This window comes from Xenopus laevis, chromosome 8L (genome assembly GCF_017654675.1).
Source record: "Xenopus laevis strain J_2021 chromosome 8L, Xenopus_laevis_v10.1, whole genome shotgun sequence".
Classification (NCBI taxonomy): domain Eukaryota; kingdom Metazoa; phylum Chordata; class Amphibia; order Anura; family Pipidae; genus Xenopus; species Xenopus laevis.
Window position 1 is genome coordinate 49,735,973 of NC_054385.1, and position 25,335 is coordinate 49,761,307.

Genomic DNA, 25,335 nt, shown 5'->3' on the forward strand with positions numbered 1-25,335 from the left:
GCGGCCCTGTCCATGGTCCCTGACCTCCTCTGGTGTATAAGGGAGCCTGCAGTGACTACCAGGGGTGCAAGGGGTGCGATGGCCCCCGTGGCCGCACTCCCTTGTGGCCCGCCGGAGCCACGATAATGGTTATCACGGGTGGCTAGACAGCGGGAGAGTCTACAGCGCAAGAGATTCACAGGGGGGAGGGCCTGATAGGGGGGGCCCGGGTGCCCATAATGTACCAGGGCCCGCTGGCAAGTAGTTACTCCACTGGGACCAGGCCTGGACTGGCAATCTGTGGGTTCTGGCAAATGCCAGAGGGGCTGCTATAAGATGCCATAGAAAGTCAGTATTTAGTGGCCTGGTGGGGGCAGTTTGGGACTCTATGTGGGCTGATTGGGCCTCTGTGTACCTTAAATGCCAGGGCCTATTTTAATTCTCAGTCCGGGCCTGACTGGGAGCGTGGGTCAGGGGGACTCCTTTTTGGCATAAGGGAAGAACGTGTCATTCTAAGCAACTTTCCAACATACATCAACTTTTAGTGGTTTTATATGATGTATTTGTAAATACAGATATAATTGCTGTTTGTCAGGTTACTGCTGCTCTGTGCACTCCCGGCTCTGACTCCTGATACAAAGTAGCATAATTAATAGATCTGGGGGTAGAACTCATTTCTGCCACTTTACTTTACCAGGATCAAACAAATAAACAAATTCTGTTTTTATCCGCAGTTATATCTTACAAAACTCTTTAAAAAAACCCTTAAAATGTTTCATGTACTTTGGAAAGTTTCTTAGAATTATATTCGCTGTCATGAGATTTTTTGGGAAATCCCCTTTAATTTCTAGGTGCACAGCGTGTAAAAGGGGAGTGCTCCAGTCAAACGCGCAGTACAAGCAGTTATAACCAGAAGCTGACACATCCAACTATAAATACAACTCTCTCTCACACACTAATACTACGCCTTGCCAAATTGTATGCCCATATGAAACGAAGAACTACATCTCCCATAATGCCCGTGACAGAGTTGCGCTTCTGGACCAATGAGAAGTTCTGAGCGTGACAGTGTCCGGCCCATTTATTTGATCACATGACGCTGTCTGGTCCGCCCCCCTACGGAGAGGTAAGCGGCGGCTCCAGAACTTCCTGTCAGGCTCGGCGGCCTTGGAGGCGGATCTGTCCCGCTGAGGTAGGCAGAAGAACGGGGCTGGGTCGCGGGGGATTGGGTTTTTATGGTGGAACGTATTTGCCCATAGGCATAGTATCAGTGTGCGGTTGTGAGGAAAGCCAGACAGAGCAGCGAGGTGTGTCCGCAGGGCTGACTGTCTCATCACGGGTACTCTCTTCCCTATCGGTGTTACATTTCTGCCTTTCAGTTGCCTCTGCCCAGATCAGGGAATGGGGGAAGTCAGCAGGACACAAATAGAAACGTAAACAGTGAGTTGGCTGACTACAATTACTAGTAACCCAACTACTCTGCCCATAATTGTGTATTTCAGGCTCTTTTGCCTTTCAGTTCCTTAAAGTAGGGCTTCTTTCTGTATATTCTTGTGTATTCCTTCACTTTGCTAGTATAACCACATCTATCTTGTGTGTGAGCCCCTGCCTGTATCACCAATTCTCCACAATGACTATATATATATACACACACACACACACACACACACACTGTAGATAGCACCAACATATTCCACAGAGATTACACATCATTCTCAGCCTTTCTCAGTGGAATTTACACTCTAAGGTCCCTGTGACAGTCTCTGGTCACTTTTATCAGGATCTAGTTAACCTGCCTGTAGGTTTTTGAATGTTGGAGGAAACCGGATAAGGGATGGCGAGAACATACAAACTTCTAGCAGGTATTTCCCTGGCTGGAATCAAACCTTGGACCCCAGTGCTGCAAGGTAGCAATCAGAACTGAGAATCAAAATAGACCCTGGCGTTTCAAGTACACAGAGGCCGAAAAACAGCCCCCCCACCAGCCCAAGTAACTGTCTAAACTCTTAACGGTAAGTGCACACGCTAAGATTCGGGGAGATTAGTCGCCCGAAGAAAAGGCAATTAGTCGTTGGCGAATCTTCACGTGTGCCCATGCCCTAAAGCAACATACAACTGTGGTTAACATGAACTGCAGAATTAAATACTCTGGGCTAAAGTTCTTTCTAATGTTGCTGCATACAAACTTCTCACAGAACAACAGTCCTTACGTGGCTGTAATAGATTGGTCCCTATTACGGCTATACGAATGAATGAGATTCCATAGCTGACTCCATTCTTCTTTCCCTTTCTACAATGCAGCTTTGGTTTGTGATGTTCCCACTGTGTTTATGTAGATGGGGTCAGCGACACGCATTTGAAAGCTGGGAAGAGTCAGAAGAAAAAGGCAAATCATTCTAAAACGATAAGAAAAATAAACCATGAAAACCAATTGAACAGTTGCTTAGATTTGGCCATTCTATAACGTACTAAAAGTTAACTTAAAGGTGAACCCTCTCTTTAACATTCAAGGGCTTTCACAAATAATGACATACATTTTGGTGTGTCACACAGTATGTGTTCTAGAACAAGTGCCTCTTGTGTATTTGCATTACAAATCAATCTCATAGGATAGTGTCACGTGGCTGAGCTCATCTTATGTGATATTAGACTTTTTTTTGTGTGACTTTGTTCTTTTTTTCAACTTAAAAGGGTTGTTCGCCTTTTGTTAACTTTTAACATATTCTAGAATGGCTAATTTTTCAATTGGCCTTCATTTTTTTTATTTATAGTTTATTTGTTTTCTTCTGAGTCTTTCCAGCTTTCGAATGGCAGTCACTGACTGAATCTGAGGCTACAAATGTATTGTTATTGCTACTTTTTATTACTCCTCTTTCTATTCAGACCCTCTCCTGTTCATATTCCAGTTCCTTATTTATAGCAATACATGGTTGCTAGGGTAATTTGGACCCTACCAAATATGTACATAACTCAAATATCATAAAAAAATGAAAACCAATTGTAAATTGTCTCACTCTGCATCATACTAAAAGTTAAGTCAAAGTTGAACAACCCCTGTAACTATATAACTATTCATCAGTCATTCGGGATAAATAATCATTTGCAAGTGTTCCTGCTATGTTTATTATCATGGTTAAGCAGTATGATTGCTTATCAATCAATCTTCTGGTTATATAGATTTCCTTTCACTGAACCTGAAGTATATGAGGTACATGTTGGATTAGCAGGCCTATCTCACTGGTGGCCTTCCAATGCATTTCCCAGTTGGGTTGAAGTCAGGGTTTTTACTTGTCTACACTAATATATTCTGTATGTGTTTCATTTGTGCATGGGGCATTATCATGCTGAAACAGGAGAAAGTCCTTTCCCAAATCAAATTGGGAACTATCAAGAATGTTATTGCTTTGCTTTGGCTGGAACTAGGGCACTTGCCAAACTATAAAACATAGTCCCCCTCTCCATTTTCTTCTGGCATTCACCAAATTAAGACTTGCCTGTTTGATTTCTACATGGGGAAGTGTCTTTTATCCATCCAAAAATTTCATTGGCTGCTTGGCCAATGTTTGTCACTCCTCATGGTGATCACCTTTTATGAGGCTTCTCACCCATGGAAACTCATTTCTTGTACCGACATTGCTTAAAGAGACCGTCTGGAATTTGTATATGTTCCAACTGAGGACATGACATTGTTCTTGTTCCATAATGTGCCTTCTACAGCCTACTACAGGCATGGGATCCGTTATCCAGAAAGCGCTCTAATAATAAAATAGAACATTGTACTTGATTCAAAATAAGATATAATTAATACTTATTGGAGGCAGAACAATCCTGCCTGTTTGGTTTAATTAATGTTTAAAACATTTTTTTGTAGACTTAAGGTAAGCAGATCCAAATTACGGAAAGATCTGTGTTTCCAGAAAACCCTAGCATTCTGGATAACAGTTTTCATGCCTGTACACAGTGTACTAAGTACACACACATTTTCCAAGCACTATAAAATGTTCCTTAAAGGAGTTGTTCACCTTCCAACACTTTTTTCAGTTCAGTTGGTTTCAGATAGTTCACCAGAAATAGACTTTTTACAATTACCTTTTTACTTTCTATATGTGAGCGTTTTTCTAATATTTAAGTGTAAGTATAATTTTTCACCTTTCTAAAGCAGCTCTGGGAGGGGGGGTTGCCGACCCTCTAAACCTTTTAAATGGATACATTTAGTTGATACATTTCTAATCTTTGTCGCTGCCAAGCAGAATCCCTGGGTTTCATTAAAGGCAGCTGTTAGAATTAATACAATAGTTGCTAATACTCCAGAGATGTTGCTGAGAAATATATCAACTAAAACACCAGAGTCCGAGAACCTTAAACTTAGATTTTGGAAAAACCGTAAAAAGTCTTCATTTCTAGAGAACATTCTGAAAACAACTGAACTGAAAAATGTGTATGGAAGGTGAACAACCCCTTTAAAGAACCACAAAACCTGCAATATTATTGCAACAGGATTATTGCTGCTCCTGGACATTTTCACACGACAATTAATTTACATTGAGCAAATACAGCAGCTCGAGCTGGGCAGCCTGTTTTGGAAGGGTGACTCCTTTAATGGTGAAACTGGTACAACCCATTCTATGGCCAGTGTAAATTGCTTTGCATTTAGTTGAGGCTTAAATAGTCAATTACGTTAATTAGGAGCATGCGCAAGTACTGGTGTCATAAAGTAGGGATAATGCAAATCACTTTGATAGATTCCTGGCTAATTATTCTGTTTTGATGTTACCTATAACAAACTTGGGTAAAGAATTTTTTGAAGGGGAAACATTGGATACATTACATGGTTTTGTTGCTGTTGGAGGCATCATATAAAGTGAATTCCATTTGTTTTGTATGTGTGACAGTATAAAAACTGGTTGAGTATCAGTTCATTTATTGTACATTCTCAGTTCCTGTATGTGTGGGGACAGAAAGAGAAATAGGTTTGGTGCCTGGCTGTCTTTTTGTTTTGACTGCAGCCATTTTGTTCTGTGTGACAAGGAAGGTTCAGATACACCCCTCTGATGAAGAAGTTGGGGGCAGCTGGAGCCCACTGCCATTCCCACTTAGAGAGGATTTCCTAAAGCACTTATTATGCTCAATGTGCCTATGCACAGAGAGAGGTGTATTGTATTCACACAGCAGATTTAACTGCATCTGTATACATAACCAGACAAGAAAGAGCGTGAGATTAGAAAAGCTTTGCACATTTTCAGTAACTTTTTCGTTACTTTGCTTTAAAACCAAACCGTCCATGTGGAAGAACAAACGAATATGCTGTGACCCAGCCAAGCTTTTGGGCAAGTTACCAGAGAAAATACCGTGCCATATGTAGATGCCATGTTGACATTCCTTTTTGCCCATGTAATCTATGTTAAAGGAAAAACTGATCCTTCTAACTCACAATTAATATTTATATTGGTTGCTCAGGAAATATCATTTATGTTTAGAGATTAGCACACAAATGCTACCTGATTCACAATATTCTGCAGGACTAAAGTGGCGTGGTTTTGTGGCTACGTTTAGCTGAAGGCCCAGCTTTTTGTAAGGGCTCAATTAACTCATAACTGAGTTACAGACACATTAAAAAAACATTGTTGCGTAACCGTTCAACCATTGTCCCAAGAGAACATACATAGCACCTAAGTGTTCACTCTAAGGGGCATATTTATTAACGTTGGCGATAAACATCGCCAGTGATGTTGCCCATAGCAACCAATCAGATCTTTGCTTTTATTTTGTAACTTGTAGGCGACGGTTCAAATCTAATTGATTGGTTGCTATGGGCACGTCACCGGTGACGTTTGTCTCCAGTGTTAATCAATATGCCCCTTTGTCTCAGCCTAACTGACCACTTAAAGGAGAATTCAACCTGTAGTTTAAAAAACCCTTCCCCCCCTACCCTGGGTAGACCCCCCCTCCTTCCTCCCCACCAGCCTTCCTGCACCCCCCCCGGCAAATGCCCCTCATTTTTTACTTACCCCTCTGTGTAGATTCTGGCCTTGGATTCTTCTCTGGTAATCTTCGTGTATTGACTGCATTTTCGGCACATGCGCAGTTGGAGTAAATTTCCGTTCCCGAACAACTGCACATGCGCCGAAACTCACGAAAATTTTCGATACTTTTGGCGCATGCGCAGAACCGGAAACTTACTCCAACTGTACATGCACTGAAACTTCTGAAAAAGACAGAGAAGAAGATGGTTGCCGTGAACTCCAAGGCCAGAATCTGCACGGAGGGGTGAGTAAAAAATTAGGGGGATTTGCCCGGGGAGGAGGGAGGGGGGGTCTACCCAGGGTAGGGGGGTTGAATTCTCCTTTAAAGGGAAAATATACCCATTTTTAACATGAGCTGACAGACAGATCTCACACACGTATAAAAGTGGTGGAAGACGGCAGATCAGCTGTTTGTCATCAGCCGAGAAAACGACTCATGCCATTAGCCTTAAAGTAACAGGCATCTGATTCCGTTACTGTAAAAATAGGATTTTGGCAAATTATGAAACCTGTACAACGTGTTTGTATTCAGCCAAATTCTGTATTTGCTGCATCCGTAGTTTAAAGGAAGCTTAAACTACGGAGGGTCATCAGAGACAGGTCTTGCGCTGCTACTTAACAGGAAGCTGTCATACACTTACCCTGATTTTCCATTTCCTTTGTTAAAAACAAACAGTGCTATTCTCTGTCACATGTTTTTTCTTTGATTTGCACCAGCTCAGCTTTCTGTCTTATCACCCCAACTCATAGCTGCATACCACAGACCTCTCTATACAATAATGTAGTAAACGTAAGTACTGTAGGACATTCAGGTAAAATGTTACTTGATCCTGCTGTTTCTTGTAAGGTTTTTTTTTTCTGATCCAGCCTTAGAACAGATTGGCCTACTGTTTATTTAATTTTTGCCAGTAGGGAAGTAGACCGTAAATACCAAGAAATACACTTCCCTTTGTATGCTTAGAAAGTGGCCCTGCTTTATTCCAGACTAGTTCCTCTCCCAACCCCCCATGCTTATGTATGCTTATTTACTCAATATTACATCCTAATGCTGATCATATATATTAAGTGTGTCTTGCTTCAGATTTATCAAACTTGCCATGTAGGCCCACTCAGGCTGTAGGACCCACTTTGCATAGCAGGCTAATAAGCTTGCCTGTAAATATTGCCTTTAAATGGACGAGTGCTTTCAGACAATTTGCCAAAATTAGTCATGAGGGATAAAGCAGCCCTGTATTGTTACCCTAACGGGGTTATTTATCATAGGTCAAGGTTTTTTTTTACCTTGAATGAATTCGAAACTGAAATGGTTTCGTATTTAAGAAAAAACGCAAATGTGAAAACCCCAATTCTGCGAGTTCAAGTCCCGCAACCCGAAAACTCAAATTGATTGAGTTTTTGGCGAAAACAAACTAGAATTGCTCAAATCATTCGAGTTTTCCGGCAAACCCCTCTGAAAAAAATAGGAACATCATTATCATGCAGGCTATTCACATCTTCAAATGATTTAATGGACCTCTGCCATTGATTCCTACATGACCACGACAGGTTTTAGGTGGTGTATTTGCAGATAGAGCTATTTCCAGGGTCGGGGTTTAGTAAATCTCGAATATTTCTGTTTTTTTTTGTAGCCAAAATACGAGTTTGGACCAAAAAATACAACTTGGGAATCTGAATTTTCGTGGAATAAACAACTCGCACCGTAATAAATCTGCCCCTAAATGTCATGCATGAATTTTGCACACAAAACTATACTAATGTTATCAAAAAATATTTTTAAATAGCTAGAGACAGATCTCAGTTGTTAGTGTTTCTCAAGTAATTTCAGTTTTTTGTGTTACTGTTCTTTTTACCATTATTATGATGACCCTTTACTATAAATTTACAGAGAAAACATACCAAGGTCATATCAATAGCACTGTATGCCCAAATAGGAGGCTGGCACAAAAGAAGGCATTAGAGTTAAAAGCAAGCAAGCTTCTAAATTGAATAAAGAGCATACTGTGAGGAGAGGAATAAACTTTCTGACCAAAGCTCATGACAAAAAAAACTTACACTGCCCATACCTCAAAATACTCCTTACCTTATTTTCCTTTAGATTTTTTTCTCAAATAAAAACATTGAAAGACATGTTAAAGAAATGTGTTTTTTTGCGAATATCAGAGAACAGAAAAAATGAATTTTTTTTTTTTTATTTTTTTTTTAGAGTACAATGAGAGAATACTTTAGCAATGCATTGTGATAAATTAAAAGCATCCTTGTCATTTGGTGGCCCCCTTATACTCTTCATCAGTGATTTGAATCTACAACTGGATGAAGTTAATGGAATACAGCTTTAGGGTGAGGATTAAAGTCAGTCTAGAAAATGTCTGATGGATTGAATATAATAATGACCTACATAATCACAAAGTAGAATATGTCCATATTCCTTTAATAATGTAAATGTATACAACGGCCCCTGTACTTTTTTTTTTTTTTGTTTCATAATTGAATATTGACTTGAACTCAATCAATGTGTTAATAGGGTCTTCTCTTATTTCCACAAATTCATGAATATTTGAGAAACATTTGTGGTTTTTAAATTTGGTTTTCTAGCCGTTCTGGGAAAGTGCTAGATTTAGTCAAATGTAAGTACAGGTATGGGAACTGTTATCTGGAAAGCCGTTTTTTCAGAAAGGTTGTCTCCCTCCATTTTATTCAAATAATCCAAACCATTTTTTCTCTGTAATATTAAAAAATACCTTGTACTTAAACCCAACTAAGATATAATTAATCCTTTTTGGTATCAAAACCAGCTTATTGAGTTTATTTAATGTTTGTCTAGTAGACTTAAGGTATGAAGATCCAATTTGCAGAAAGATCCGTTAGCTGGAAAATCCCAGGCCAGTGCATTCTGAATAACAGGTCCCAAACCTGTACTGGGAACTGAATCTCAAGGCCTGATTTGGTGTCCTCAACCTTCCCACTTGTGTTGACTCGGCCTGTGAGTTGTTCAGCCATGTGTCAGGGAAAGAATTCATGGTTCTAGTTGATAGACCTGTATAAATAACAGGGGATTTAGCAGCAGAAGAAGAAATGAGGTACTGGGGGAAACAACCTGTTATAACAGCAGGAACACAAAATGAAATGTTCACTAGAAAAGTGCTTGCAATATTGCTAGGGAGCCCAATATATAAAACACACAGTATGCCTACTTTTATCTGTAAAATGAGCGGCAGTCGTGCAGGTGGCTAGATATTCTTACCACTGTGTCTGGGGATGTTTGGAGATTTATTCCTCTGGTTATAGGCGCCAACAAATCTTCCTGCACAGACATCATACCGCAAAAGGAAAGTGAGGACAATCCTTTTTTATATTTCATTTCATGTCTGCTGCTCTTTTTGGGTTTCTCTAGAGGAGCATAACGTTCTTAGCAGTTGGCAGATGGCACAGTATGTGTGTGTATGTGTGTGTATATATATATATATATATATATATATATATATATATATATATATATATATATATATATATATATATATATATATATATATATATATATATATATATATATATATATATATATATATATATATATGACAGTGGTGTGAAAAACTATTTGCCCCCTTCCTGATTTCTTATTCTTTTGCATGTTTGTCACACAAAATGTTTCTGATCATCAAACACATTTAACTATTAGTCAAAGATAACACAAAACAAACACAAAGTAAACACAAAATGCAGTTTTTAAATGAGGGTTTTTATTATTTAGGGAGAAAAGAAATCCAAACCTGTGTGGAAAAAGTAATTGCCCCCTGAACCTAATAACTGGTTGGGCCACCCTTACTGCAATCAAGCGTTTGCGATAACTTGCAACGAGTCTTTTACAGCGCTCTGGAGGAATTTTGGCCCACTCATCTTTGCAGAATTGTTGTAATTCAGCTTTATTTGAGGGTTTTCTAGCATGAACCGCCTTTTTAAGGTCATGCCACAACATCTCAATAGGATTCAGGTCAGGACTTTGACTAGGCCACTCCAAAGTCTTAATTTTGTTTTTCTTCAGCCATTCAGAGGTGGATTTGCTGGTGTGTTTTGGGTCATTGTCCTGCTGCAGCACCCAAGATCGCTTCAGCTTGAGTTGACGAACAGATGGCCGGACATTCTCCTTCAGGATTTTTTGGTAGACAGTAGAATTCATGGTTCCATCTATCACAGCAAGTCTTCCAGGTCCTGAAGCAGCAAAACAACCCCAGACCATCACACTACCACCACCATATTTTACTGTTGGTATGATGTTCTTTTTCTGAAATGCTGTGTTACTTTTACGCCAGATGTAACGGGACGCGCACCTTCCAAAAAGTTCAACTTTTGTCTCGTCGGTCCACAAGGTATTTTCCCAAAAGTCTTGGCAATCATTCAGATGTTTTTTTGCAAAATTGAGACGAGCCTTAATGTTCTTTTTGCTTAAAAGTGGTTTGCGCCTTGGAAATCTGCCATGCAGGCCGTTTTTGCCCAGTCTCTTTCTTATGGTGGAGTCGTGAACACTGACCTTAATTGAGGCAAGTGAGGCCTGCAGTTCTTTAGATGTTGTCCTGGGGTCTTTTGTGGCCTCTCGGATGAGTTGTCTCTGCGCTCTTGGGGTAATTTTGGTCGGCCGGCCACTCCTGGGAAGGTTCACCACTGTTCCATGTTTTTGCCATTTGTGGATAATGGCTCTCACTGTGGTTCGCTGGAGTCCCAAAGCTTTAGAAATGGCTTTATAACCTTTGAAATTGAACTCAGGTGTGATAAACCACAGTTAAGTTATTTTTTAACAAGGGGGGCAATCACTTTTTCACACAGGCCCATGTAGATTTGGAGTTTTTTTTCTCCCTTGATAACGTAAACCTTCATTTAAAAACTGCATTTTGTGTTCAATTATGTTATCTTTGACTAATAGTTAACGGTTTTTGATGAGCAGAAACATTTAAGTGTGACAAACATGCAAAAGAATAAGAAATCAGGAAGGGGGCAAATAGTTTTTCACACCACTGTATATATATATATATATCCTATTGTAAAATATATGGAAATTAATTCACAAGGAGTTCCATGACCATATAAAAGCACGAGGCTGAAGGCCTGGAACTCAGAGGTTACTTCTTATATCCTCATATTTTACAACATGGGGTACTTTATTATAATACACAAAGTTTAGTCATGTGAAAGAAATGACATCACTACTCACCGTTTAGAACCGTTTACAACCCCTCTTGTAAATTATAAGGATATTATAAGTTACCGAGGAGTTTCATGAAGGCCGAGTGTTTTTATACAGGTCATGGAACTCTGAGGTAACTTCTAATATCCTCATATTTTGCAACAGGGAGTACTTTATTTATTCGAATACGCAGGTTTCAGTGAGACAGAAATGACATCACTACTCACCGTTTATAACTGATGATATCAGTACTCACCATTTATAAGGATATAATTTACAAGATATTCATGGTTTTTGTGTATTATATAAAGATATGTATAGATAGTGAGCTACGGTTATTTGCTGGTGTTCCATTCAGTGTGTAGTCTTGCCCAGGGTTCCTTCAAAGCAAGGCACATGCTGCAGTTGATATAAGAGGCAGCCTTCAATTTGTGTTGAAACTGAAGGCAAAAACTATTTACAGGTATGTGACCCATTATCTGGAAATCTGTTATCCAGAAAGCTTCGAATTAGGAATGCCGTCTCCCATAGACTCCATTTCATCCAAAAAATTATTTCTTTCTTTGTAATAATAAAACAATAACTTGTACTTTATCCTAGCTAAGATATAATCCTTACTGAAAGCAAAACCAGCCTACTAGGTTTATTTAATGTTTACATGATTTTCTAGCAGATTTAAGGTATGCAGATCCAAATTACGGCAAGATCTGTTATCTTGAAACCCCCAGGTCCCGAGCATTGTGGATAACAGGTCCCATACCTGTAAATAAAATGCTTTACTAAGTGTGTACGATTTATTTTATCTGTTTATTTTATTTGGTAGACAATTGAATGTTCAGTGATTAAGGGAGCAGTTATATCCCATGAGTTTGATGGGGATATAATGGAGTAGGGCTTGAATGTATATTTTGCCTCTTGTTTTGATCATTAAAAATATGCACAGATAATGCACCCTGCATAGTTTACTTCTGCTTACAAACCGTCACAACAAATGGTAAGTGGTGGAAGTCATATACTGGTATAAGTAACTACCTCTCAAGGGCCAAACATTGACTAGCTTCAGTTTCCCTGTTTAGCACAAGAACTAATAAACTATAAAAACATACTTTTTTATTTACAAAATCTATTTTCAGCACAAGCCCTGTTCATTGAACTTGTGTTTACTGTGAAAGTAAGTTGGTCAAAAATCAATTTTTCGGGTTAAAAAAACAAAAGAAAACTCAAATTTTTCGAGAATTAATATAAAATAGCTGAAAATCTGAAAATACACCATCTAAAACATGTTGAGGTCATCTAGGAGTCAATTGCAGAGGTCCCTTGAACCATTTGAAGATGTTAATAGCCTGCATGATGTTTAAGCTTTTTAACAAGGGTTTTGCCAAAAACTTGATCAATTTGAGCAACTGAAGTTTTTTTTTTTTGCTGAAAACTAGATTAATTTGAGTTTTTTGGATATTAACCCCGAACTCGCTAAATCAAGGTTTTTTCTTAAATAAGAAACCATCCGAGTTGAGTTTATTCGAGGTACAGGTATGGGGTCCGTTATCCGGAAACCTGCTATCCAGGCCCTTCTCCCATAGACTCCATTTTAACCAAATAATCCAGATTTGTAAAAATGATTTCCGTTTTCTCGGTAATAATAAAACAGTACCTTGTACTTGATCCCAACTAAGATGTAATTAATCCTTATTGGAAGCAAAACCAGTTTATATTATATTTATATTATTGAATGTTCACGTGATTTTCTAGTATACTTAAGGTATAAAGATCCAAATTACGCAAAGATCCATTATCCGGAAAGCCCCTGGTCCCAAGCATTCTGAATAACAGGTCCCATACTTGTATAAAAAAAACTCTAAAATTCGACTTTGATAACTCTACTTACAGTATAATACATTTTCCCATGTTGTTTTTGTACATTTATAAAAAACAAACTGAAAATAACTATTCTTCATTATTTATTTGTGAGTTAAGGCTACTGGCAGGTTTTGTTGTTGTACTAGCATGCCTCGCTACATGGTTTATTTCCCATTCTATGCATTACCTACCTCTCTGCACAGCCACTTTTATTTGACATGTCGTGGCCAGTCGCTGATTTTATTTTTTTTTTCTAGCAGTGCGTTTCAAGGTTTACAAATCTTTTTTTTAGCAGCACGTTCTGTTTCCTTTTTAATGGTCACTTGCCAGAAAGACACAAATGTGATTTTTCCTCTTCCCACAAACGCAAGCTTGTTCCATTTGAACTTTTCCTGTTATTGCTTATGCAGTTAGCCTGTTCTACTCCATTGCGCTGCTGTTATCAATGTGCCATAGGGAATTCTTGAATCTTAAATTTGTTCTCTCTCAAGTCTAGGGGAGTTTTGAAATCAAATTATATCCATTTGTACTCTGTCTGGAATGATAAACTGTTTCTTAATAAGCCCGGGGCTGTTTTTTCATCTTACAGAAACAGTGCTGTCTTGACATCATATTTGTGACACTGTCAGAATGATTGTGCTATTTAGCTTTTTTTTTTTGTTTTTGAGAATCAACATAATATTGTGCGTGTTTGCTCTCATATTAGAACAAGAAATAATGTTTCTTAAAAGCAGTTCTTTAATTTATACTTGAGTCAGGGGCGATTTTGGCCAAGGTTTATATTTGAGGGGGAGAAGAAACATTCCCTTTCCCTCTTTGTTTCTGTTTGTTTCATTTATACTCCACCCTACTGTACAGTTTTGCAGAATATGTTAGATCCCATACCTGTATATGCAAAGAGCCGTTATCCAGAAAGCTCCAAATTACGGAAAAGACGTTTCCCTTAGACTCCCATTATAATCAAATAATCCAAATTTTTAAAAATGATTTCCTTTTTCTCTGTAGTAATAAAACAGTACCTTGTATGTGATCCAAAATATTAATCGTTATTGGAAGCAAAACCAGCCTATTGGGTTTATTTAATGTTTACATGATTTTTTAGTAGACTTGAGGTATGAAGATCCAAATTACAGAAAGGTCTTTTATCTGGAAAACCCCAGGTCCCAAGCATTCTGGATAACCGGTCCCATACCTGTACTTGCTTATAATAATAATATGAATGTTTTGTTGCTAATCTCCAACAATTTTTTCTTCTTTTGTTATATAGAAATAATGGCCTCGTCCTCCACGCCAAAGTATAATTCAAACTCGTTAGAAAATTCTGTCCGAAGGGTAAGTCCTCTTTGCATAGCATGTTTGCTATTGTATGCGTTGAACCCATTCTTTCAGTAATCTATCTCCGACTAAGGGCAATTTTGAGGCGACTTTGGAAAAATAGCACGCTGCGTATGTTTTACCGCCAACAATACACTTTATTGGCACTTGCAAAGCATTTAAAGGAGATTAATTGTCTGCAGAAGAGGAATCTGCAGGCTGATTTCAGCCTATACCGTGGGCATTAGCCTCCTCCTTCTTTTGCGTCCGTAAACACACTTGGCGGATTTCAAATAAATACAAAGCTCTAATTTCTTTGCAGAAACCAGAGTGTGTTTGCGCTGGAGCCGACAGAATAGTTCCAGAAGGCTACTGCCCACAGTAGGGGCTTCAACCTTCAGCTTTAAGCAGACTTTTCCTAGCCTGAAGAAACTCCTATATATAATAAAAATTGTAGTAGAGAATTTGCAATTGGCTTTAATTGTTTTTTTTTTTTTTTATATAATGAGTAAACTTTTGTTGTGCACAGCTACACTTTGAAATTTCAGTTGCAATCAAACCAGTGGTTTGTAAGTCCGGATAGACGCAAATGAAAGGTTAGAAACAAATATATAAAACAATGAAATTAAAAAATTTAAATAAAATGTTCAGCCTTACAGATGAGATTTAGTGGCTTTCTGAACCAGTGACTCTAACAACCAGAAAGAATTTTACACTGGAAGCTGGAGAAGGCAAAATAGGAAGACCTATAACTCCAAAAACAGATCGGCATAGCAGGATAGCTAAGCTGGTGAAATTGGTAGGGCCATAATGCATACATTCCAGTTTTTCCCCATGAGTTGGCGTCCTTACAATGATTCTTTGGAAATGTAATATTTTGTTAGATGGCTTCAAATAGCTTACATTTTAACATTTAAATATTACCTTTCAAATGAAAAGCAAACACATTTTTAATAACAGGCCATTCTGGCTCTTATTGAATTTAGGTGATAATTGCCCCTTTAAGCGAAGAAAACTCACATATAAAGTACTTCGCTAGAAAAAAAAGGAAGGAAAAATATGCAGGGAATCTTTGCCTGTTTTATGTCTTGGCCCTGTTACTTGCTACACAAACAGTGCTTCTGTTGCTCAGTAACCAGACTGTTGAGAAAATCAGTTTATTATGTGTCGTGGGGCCCCTTGAGAGTACATACTCCCATAGTGAGTACTTTCTTACATGGATCTCTACAGTTGTTAGTTTTTAGAATCATCATTCTCTAACCGGAAGAAAAAAATACTTTATTCAACTACTGTTTGCCAGAAGACATGATGCACGAAATCCTTGATTAAAGGAGAAGGAAAATCGTTTCACACTTTTGGGTGCTAAATGTTAGGCACCCCCAAGTGAATGTATTTACTTACCTGAAACCCCGGGCCGGTGCTCCTATCAGCAGAAAACTGCACTGGCCCGGGGTTATTCCAGTGAGCATCACGGAGCAATCCTCTTTCATCGTCTTCTTTCTTCAAATTTCCCCGGGCAGACGCATGCGCTGTAGAATGAAAAAGCCGACTTTTTAGTTAAAGTTCGGCTTTTCAATAATACACATGTGCAGCTGCTAGAAGCAAGAAGAAGCCGGAAGAAGATCGTTCCGTGGTGTTCAGTGGAATAACCCTGGGCCGGTGCAGTTTTCTGCTGATAGGAGCACTGGCCCGGGGTTTCAGTTAAGTGAATACATTCACTTGGGGTGCCTAACCCCAAAGGTGAAACAACTTAACTTCTTCTTTGTCTAATGTTGCACCTTTAGAAGGAATCCTTTTAAAGCATTATCTTCAGCTGCTAGTTTTATAAGTAACTAGGAAAAGATAAATCTGGGAAAATAGTATGGAAACACTGTGACTTATATGCATACCAAATGAGAGATATTTTACTTGCCCTTTAGTTATTACATTGCATCCACTTCTCATTCTTGAAGTATCTTTTTTTTTTTAGTAAAATGCCTGCAGTTGTTATCTTTCTGGCGTGTGTTCAGATGATATATATAAATATATATAATTTGTTTGTGCAGTCTCCGGGAGATGGCATTAACCATGAACAAAACAATGAAATACCACGTCTGCCAGGAGAGACCTTAATTACAGGTAATGGGTTTAATTTTTTTTTTTTTTTTTAATCGAAACTAAAAATCCTCAACATAAAACTTGTCCTTTCTTTCATTTTAAAAAATGATCACATGGCTGCAACAAATATCTCTCCTATCAAAAAAACCCAGCAGCCCTGTCATGGTGTGATACTATTATTTATAGCAAGTGAGAATATCCTGAAAAATAGGCTGGGATAGTCGCTGATTATATCAGAACTCTGGGCCATATTATGTGCAGCCCTTCTCTGGTTGGCTTTCTGTCTAGCAAAGGACTTTCCTTTATTATTGACCTAATTTATTTGCATATGCAGCCATTTGAAATATTATAGGTCTCGGTGAGAAATATTGGCTTTTGTGTTTAATGTTTTATTTGCTTTTTGGCAGACAAAGATGTAATCTACATGTGTCCATTTTATGGTCCTGTCAAGGGGAGAATATATGTTACAAACTATAAACTGTACTTCAAAGGTGAGGAGATGGTAAGTTAAGATTTTGGGTGTTTTGTTAACTGAAAATGTAATGATGCCTGGTGGCAACTGAACTACTTGAAAGCTTGTATCAGTTACCTCTCGCTCATATCCGCTTATATTCAGCAGAATAAATCACTTAAAGGCATAATAACCCATTCCAGGTTTTAAAAGGAAAATTCCAGATTTTAAACATAAATTGGCACTTCTATAAAGGCTCTTACACCTGCGAATTTTCTCATGTGTTCCCCTGTGCGGCATGTTGTGGTTTACCTGCGTTTGGCATCGTGTGCACAGACACTTTTCGAAGGAATGTGCTTCCTTAATTCACGTTTCCTTATTATGAAACACATATAAAAGCCTCTGCATGGGGACATAGGAGAAAACCAGCAAACCTACAGTAAAGTGCTGACTACCCGTTTCAAAGGTATCACCCTACTACTTAATCTCTGCCACATATGCTGTTGGTCACAGCTTCAAACAAGTTCTAGACCAGCCACTCCACTATGCAAATCCCTTCACTGGCTCCCAATTTCTACCTGAATAAAATTCAAATTACTGACCCTTCCAAGGTACTTAACAACAAGTTATGGCCATCCCTGTATCTCAGCTTCATGCAACTGACGTTTTGCTTCTAATCTTCGACTCTCTTCTCCACTCATCCCGTTCCCAACTACATACAAGACTACTCTCGAATTTCTGCATGTCTCTTGAACTCACTGACCGCAATTGTTTGTAGGGATGCACCGAATCCAGGATTCGGTTCGGGATTCTACCTTTTTCAAGAGGATTCGGGCAAATTCTTCTACCGAATCTGAATCCTAATTTGCATGAGCAAAGTGGGAAGGGAAATCGTGTGACTTTTTGTCACAAAACAAGGAAGTAAAAAATTATTTCCCCTTCCCACCACTAATTTGCATATGCAAATTTGGTTCAGTATTTGGCCAGTTCTTTCGCGAAGGATTCAGGGGTTCGGCCGAATCCAAAATAGTGGATTCGGGGCATCCCTAATTATAATACTATATCCTTCCTTCTAACATTCACCTATTTAGATAAGTATATTTAATGCTCCCTGGTTAATCAGAATTCAACTAATTATAAAGATTCAAGAGTTGTTTTCAACAGCCTTATATCTTGGATGTTTCTTACCATTTAGATTGTAAGCCCCTAAGCAGGGCCCGTTTTTATGTCTTGCATTTTATCTCCTATCTAAAACCTATTGTGTGATTCATAGATATTGGTAAACAAATATTTATCAAACTACCTCAATAACTGAATTTCTTTCCCATAATTTCAGGAGCCACTGATAACTTTCTCAGTTCCACTTGGTGTCATTGCAAGGATAGAGAAGATGGGGGGTGCATCAAGTAGAGGAGAAAATTCATACGGTCTGGATATAACCTGCAAAGTAAGCCTTACATACTTTACTCCTAAATATTCCCGCTGTTGAATTCATACAAGAACATTTGCTGTGCTTCTGAAGCAAACACATACTTTCTAACCTCTTACAAGTACCAGGGTGGCCGAAATAAAGTTAGCAACTTGGGGGGGGGGGGTGTCATTTTGCTTTATTGTTTTAATGTCGAAACATTGGCTTTCCTTGGCCTTTAAATAAAGAATTAAGATTAAGTCTTTATACAGATAGAAAGTTTTTTTGAAAGATTCCAGGCTCCAAAGAAATTTGATTATATTTTTTTTTGGTGATGTTTTAGAAGACGGGCTACTAGCTAGTTGTTATTCAAATGAACCCCTGTTTGATGGCTGTATCATTTCTCTACTTAGGATATGAGGAATTTGAGATTTGCTCTGAAACAAGAAGTGCACAGTAGGAAACAGATATTTGAAGATCTTACAAAATATGCCTTTCCCCTGTCACATGGCTTGGTAAGCAAATGCAAAATGGTAAACTGTTTTCCTAAATTGTCATTTTATTTGCACTCTGTATAGCTTATTTAACCCTTAAGCACCCAGTCAGATATTTGCATTGTCGTCCAGTTAAAGATCATTACTGGTCAGTCGCTATTGATTACTGCACTTTTGCCCAGTATTCATATTGCTGTTATTTAAAGGACAACTATACCCCCAAAATGAATACTTACAGTAAGTAACAGTTTATATCATAATAAGTGGCATATTAAAAGAATCTTGTCAAACTGGTATATATATTTAAGTAAATATTGCCCTTTTACATCTCTTGCCTTGAACCACCATTTCGTGATGGTCTGTGTGCTGCCTCAGAGATCACCTGACCAGAAATACTACAACTCTAACTGTAACAGGAAGAAGTGTGGAAGTAAAAGACACAACTCTGTCTGTTAATTGGCTCATGTGACCTAACAAGTATGGTTTGTTGGAATGTTTGGGTGCACGGTGAATCGTACGATCACATTTTATTTTTTAAAATGACAATTTTCTATCTGTGATTACCCAATGGCACATACTACTAAAACAGTATATTATTATGAAAATGGTTTATTTACATGTATCGGGGTTTTACATATGAGCTGTTTTATGCAATATCTTTTTGTAGAGACCTACATTGTTTGGGGGGGTATAGTTTTCCTTTAAGACTTCTGTGTTTAAATTGCAGAAGCTGAATTTTTAGGCCATATATTAATATAGCCGCTTTAACTGTGAAATCAACACAGTAAAGAGTATAAAAGAAGACCACTCAGTCAAGTGGATATTGAAATTTTTCATGTTGAACAGTTTTAATCGCAATGCACCATTGTAAGCCCCCTGTATATCTATAAACCTTCAGATTCAGTTCTGTACACGAATTTAGCAAGGAGATGCTTAATAAAATTGTAGAGTAGAACAGAAGGAATGTGCAAAGGTTAACTAATACAATGCTCAGTAACTCCGAAACCTGTAATTTTATGTAGACTGAACTATTACACAGTTCTATCTAAGCCTGTTTCAAGAAATGTTCAGTCCTAAAATAGTGTGATCATTGTGTCAGTCCAAGACCAAGTAATATTTTCCTCTGGAAGGTGAATTTACTATTTGTTTGGGCATAGACAGACACCGCAGTGGTTTTCTCCAAAATAAGACATCTAACCTTTTAAAACATTGTAGGTTTAAAAATGATGATTTTCCAGACTCTTCTTCAGCCTTTATCTCTTTTCTGTATTGGTTTGTTTATGCTTATGTCATGCTGGCCAGCAATTAAACTCTGCTGAAGGCAAGCCAACAACTTTAGCCCCAGATAGCTTAGTTATTGCTACGTTTATGTGATTCACTTAGCCTCGCAGCCTCCTAGAGTAGAATGAATGCATAACATAGTAACAGTAAGTTAGGTTGAAAACCTGCTAGTTTATCCAGAGGAAGCGAAACAAAACAAAACAAAAAAAAAACATCTGAAGCCTCAAGGGGGAAAAAATTCCTTTGTGACTCTTAGATGGCAATCGGACCCTGGATTAATTTATATTATGAGCTATCTTCCATAAGATTCCAAATAAATGTCACCCAGAAGAAAAATGCATTTGCTTTCACTAAAGCTTTAAAATGCCCAAGCATGGGAAGACATCTGCTGCTACTCTTTAGTCACCAGAGCACTGTATGATATACGAGCCCAAAAGTATTGCCTTCTATCATTTCACTTGTTAAGATCTTGATCAAGCTGGGCAAAGAAAACTGTTAGCCATGGATGGCATCCCAATTTGATTCAGTTATCAGTCGGATTTGCCAGTTCACTTGGCTACCTTTGCATGGGTATATTTAGTGTTTAGATGCAGCTCTGTGCAACCGGTAAATGTTTTTCTGCCTTAACTTTACATCAAAATTTCTTTCTACCATGTTCTATCGGGTCCACATAATCCATGAGTTCATTCTGATTAAGGAATTTGTGTTCTGGGGAGATTTTGACGAGTTTGTTTGTTTTTTTGGGTGTCCTATTAAAGTGCTTTTCAGTGGATGCTATTCTATAGTTTACACTCATAATAGTATTACTGATTAAGTACAAAATTACACATATATATATATATATATATATATATATATATATATATATATATATATATATATATATATATATATATATATATATATATATATATATATATATATATAATACACAAAAGCCATGAATATCCTGTAAATTATATCCTTATAAACGGTGAGTTCTGATGTCATCAGTTATAAACGGTGAGTTCTGATGTAATTTCTGTCACATGACTCACTGAAATTTGTGTATTATAATAAATAAAGTACCCCCAGTTGTAAAATATGAGGATATTAGAATTTACTTAGGAGTTCCATGACCTGTACAAAAACCTTCGGCCTCGTGTTTTTATATGGTCATTAAACTCCTCGGTAACTTATAATATCCTTATATTTTACAATAGGGGATACTTTATTCACTATATATATATATATATATATATATATATATATATATATATATATATATATATATATATATATATATATATATAGTTAGTAGGATGTTGTGCTCACACCTGAACCCCCCCCCCCACCCAGTATCCAAATAGTTCCATATGGAACATTGTTTGTTATTGTGCTCACAATCTGAAAGTCTGATGGACAATGCTGGAATTGAGGAATGCCAAGGTACTACAGGCCAAAATACATAATGCCAACGTTTGCTGGCGGAGAAAGAAATGGTCTGGAGCTAGTTTTCATTACTTCTGGCCCCTGTTTCTAGGGAAAGTAAACATCATCACTACTACATAAAATTATATTTTTGAAATAGTGTAAAACCCTGCTTCATGTAAATAAACTATTTTCATAATAATATACTTTTTTAGTAGTATGTGCCATGTGGTAATCATAAATAGAAAACTGACATTTTAAAAAATAAGGGCCGCCCCCTGGGATCGTAACAACAACCGCAAACAAACTATACATGTTGGGTCACATGAGCCAATTAACAGACAGAGTTCTGTATTTTGCTTCCACACTTCTTCCTGTTACAGTTAGAGTTGTAGTATTTCTGGTCAGGTGATCTCTGAGGCAGCACACAGACCATCACAAAATGGTGGTTCAAAGCAAGATCTGTAAAAGGGCAAAATGTAATTTATTCAGTGGAACCTCAATTTTACATCCCCTGATTTTAAGTTTTCCCTCATTTTACATTGTTGTTTTGTGGTCCCACCTATTTATTATGCATAATACATTTCTCTGATTTAAAATTTTCCTGGATTTTACACTTTTTTTTTTTTTTCCTGGTCCCCTGAAAAACATAAAATGGGGGTTACTGTATTCCAGTTTGGTAAGATTATTTTGTATGCCACTTCATTTGATATAAACTATCTGTTGCTTAAGTATTCATTTTGGGGGTCTAGTTTTTCTTTAATTCATAAGGCAGGTGCATGGAACAACCTCAGGGAATATACTTTATCTCCCCTTTTGCAGCTCTTTGGTGTTTAACATGCCCCAGATTTGCTGAATTCACAGACGTGTTCTCATGTACATTTCACAAAGCAGATGTGCTGCACTGGTCATCTTCATTTTCTCCATTTCCAGCTCTTCCTTTTAGGTTTAGGTTTTCTTGTCTATTTTTCCTGTTAATTATATGATTATCAGGCATGTTTCTTTCATGTTCCATATTAAATACAGAATGGCATCATAGATTGCTCCTTTTAGGGAAGGTTTGCGGACTGTACTTTCTCCAGCAGACTGACCTGAATTCTGTTTGAGTCAGCATTATAGACACTCCTAAATAAACAGCACTGCAGTGTCGCCCAAAATAATATTGCAGAGGTGTGTGCAGTTGTCTTTCTCTGTAAGAAAAGCAACAAATCTGTTTAACTCCGTTTTCCTTCTTAATCCAGTAAAAATAAATAGGAAGTATTCAAGAATACTGAGTTTGTATATATTGAAAAGACCCGCACTCCATATTATGAAAAAAATTAAGTGATTTTTCTGCCTGTGCACCTAAATAACTGAATTAAGGGCCATTAAATGACTCTTGCATCTATGCATCCTTTCTTGCTTAATATCTATAGTAAAGATTTACAGCAATGGCAACAACTCGGTACTGTTCCATACAAAAAGATCAAGAAGAATGGGTAGGGTCTATGCTTAACCATTACTGTTCTATCTGTTGATCATCTATCACTCTGGGTCTCCTGCTCAGTTCTGGTGCTCAGTGTGACAGGAGAGATAGAACTGAGCAGGTAAGCCCCCAAAGTCGCTTGCTGCTGCGGTAAATTATGATTTCAGTCTGGCCCTTGCTTGGAGCAGTGGGTGTTCTGAGTTACACATTTAGAATTATAAATACAAATACCATGAAGTTGGAATTGCATTGCAAAAGTGCTGAGAGCAATTTTATAGGAGGGGGTTATTAACCAAAGGACGAATTTGAATTTTTTTTATACCTCGAATGAACTCACAACTTGAATAGTTTTTTATTTAGGAAACAATTTAAATGGAAAAAAAATTAAAATCTGCGAATTCAGGGTTAACCAGAAAACTAGAATTGATTGAGTTTTCGGGCAAAACCCTCCGAAAAGACTCGAACATCATGCAGGCTATTAACATCTCCAAATGGTTCAAGGAACCTCTGCTACTGACGTCTACATGACCTTGAAAGATTTTATATGTTCTATTTGAGATACGAGCTATTTCCTGGGTCGGGGTATAATAAATCTCGAAAGTTTTTTTTTTTTTTTGACCAAAAGACAACTCTATCCTTAATAATTCTGCCCATAAGTTAAAAGTAGAGTCTGGTGTTCCCTTATTTTTCTGTAATTTCTTTTTTCCTGCTGTAATTATTTATTTATTTTGCATTGTATTTGGCTGCATATTTATAGCCAAATTTCACTTATCCAACAAACTGGATAGTTGAAGGTTCATCACTTTGGACCATTCATGAATCCTATTTCTATGGTTTAAAGCCTGCCTATTCTTCTCCCTTCCTGCCTGCACCTAAACAATGTTGACTGTTGGTGTCAGAACCAGAACGTTTTTTTTTTTTAAAATAAATTATTTTATTTATTTCAGTCCAGGCCCTTTGTTATTTATGTTCTGGTCTGAAAGCAGATTTTTCTTTGTTTTTGGAAACAAATGTCTAATTCAGATTTTGGTTACCTACCGTGGTATGGCCTGGTGCTACACTTTCTGTTTTTCTGCCAGGTGTATTTCAGCCAGCCGAGAAAGGTCCGATACCGCTTGGTGCGAAAGTTCTGAATTTACGGGAAGGTCATCTCCCATAGACTCCATTTTATCTAAATAATCCAGATTTTTAAAAATGATTTCCATTTTCTGTGTAATAATAAAACAATACCTTGTACTTGTTCCAAAGTAAGATATAATTAATCCTTATTGGAAGCAAACCAGCCTATTGGGTTTATTTACGGTTTAAATGATTTAGTATTAGACTTAAGGTATGAAGATCCAAATTACAGAAACACCTGTTATTCAGAAAACCCCAGGTCCCAAACATTCTGGAGCAACTTGTATATGTATTAACTGGACGTATTTGTTATGACGTTTTATTCTGGCGATTCGTCTGAAAAAGGTGGTTTGATTCTATCCCCTGTGTTTGAAACAGAATGTTCTCTTTACAGTCTCTTTCTAAAACATCCACTTGTAAATCTTATTCTTCCACTTGAACTCTTCACCTAGACTCATAATTGCTCTTTTTTTTATTGTCTGGCGGAAGAGAAAGGCTTACATGCTATGGGACGAACTAAGGATATCATTAAACATTTTAGTATAATCACAGCAGTGTTTAGGTCTCCACAGACTTTACAGCTAGAAAAATATATTGGCTATTTACTGAAACACTAATGCCCCAAACAAACTGAAACACTACAAGTATTAAATATGGATGCTTCTTATCCCACCCTACGGTGTTTCACTTAATCCCAGGATGTAATCCATATATATGCTTAGGTATGGGTCCTGTTATCTAGAATACTCAGGACCTGTGGTTTTCCATATGAGGGGTCTTTTTATAATTAGGATCTCTATACCTTAAGGATACTAAAAAAAATCATGTAAACATTACATAAACCCAATAGGCTGGGGTTGCCTCCAATGGGGATTAAATATATCTAAGATGTATCAAGTACAAGCTACTGTTTTAATTTTACAGCGAAAGAGGAAATCAATTTTAAAAATATTGAATACAATTAAAATGGAGTCTGTAGGAGATGGATTTCAGAACTTTTTGTGTAACGGGTTTATGGATAACAGATCCCATACCTGTATTTGCAATTGGCATATTTTGTAGCAGGGAAGGGAAGAAAGGCACAATTGTGATTTTACATAAAGCTTACTACTGATCGATAAAAAGAAAAAGGGATTTATATAGCTCCACATGCCCACCAAGGGCCTCATTGTTGATACTGATTCGTTGCCTGGAACCAATAGTCTAAAGTAAGAGAAAAGGATAACTGTGTTTAAGTATTTGTGCAGTGAAAGTGGCAGGC

The 25,335-nt window shown here is 37.6% G+C and overlaps 1 protein-coding gene across 4 annotated transcripts in view; it reads left to right on the forward strand.

Annotated features, from left to right (window-relative positions):
* The first annotated feature begins 1,026 nt into the window (after window positions 1–1,026).
* Window positions 1,027–25,335, forward strand: part of mtm1.L (myotubularin 1 L homeolog) — a 41,554-nt gene continuing 17,245 nt past the window's right edge. Inside the window, exons 1-6 of one of the 4 annotated variants that reach the window (XM_018229898.2) lie at window positions 1,027–1,171; window positions 14,303–14,367; window positions 16,395–16,467; window positions 16,854–16,948; window positions 18,234–18,344; window positions 18,719–18,820. In XM_018229898.2, the coding sequence (XP_018085387.1) occupies window positions 14,308–14,367; window positions 16,395–16,467; window positions 16,854–16,948; window positions 18,234–18,344; window positions 18,719–18,820 (441 nt within the window). In that variant the 5' untranslated portion in view covers window positions 1,027–1,171; window positions 14,303–14,307. Of the gene's footprint in view, window positions 1,172–1,252; window positions 1,420–8,210; window positions 8,340–14,302; window positions 14,368–16,394; window positions 16,468–16,853; window positions 16,949–18,233; window positions 18,345–18,718; window positions 18,821–25,335 lie in introns of those variants that run through there. The other 3 variants (XM_018229901.2, XM_018229900.2, XM_018229902.2) reach the window with 3 other exon arrangements.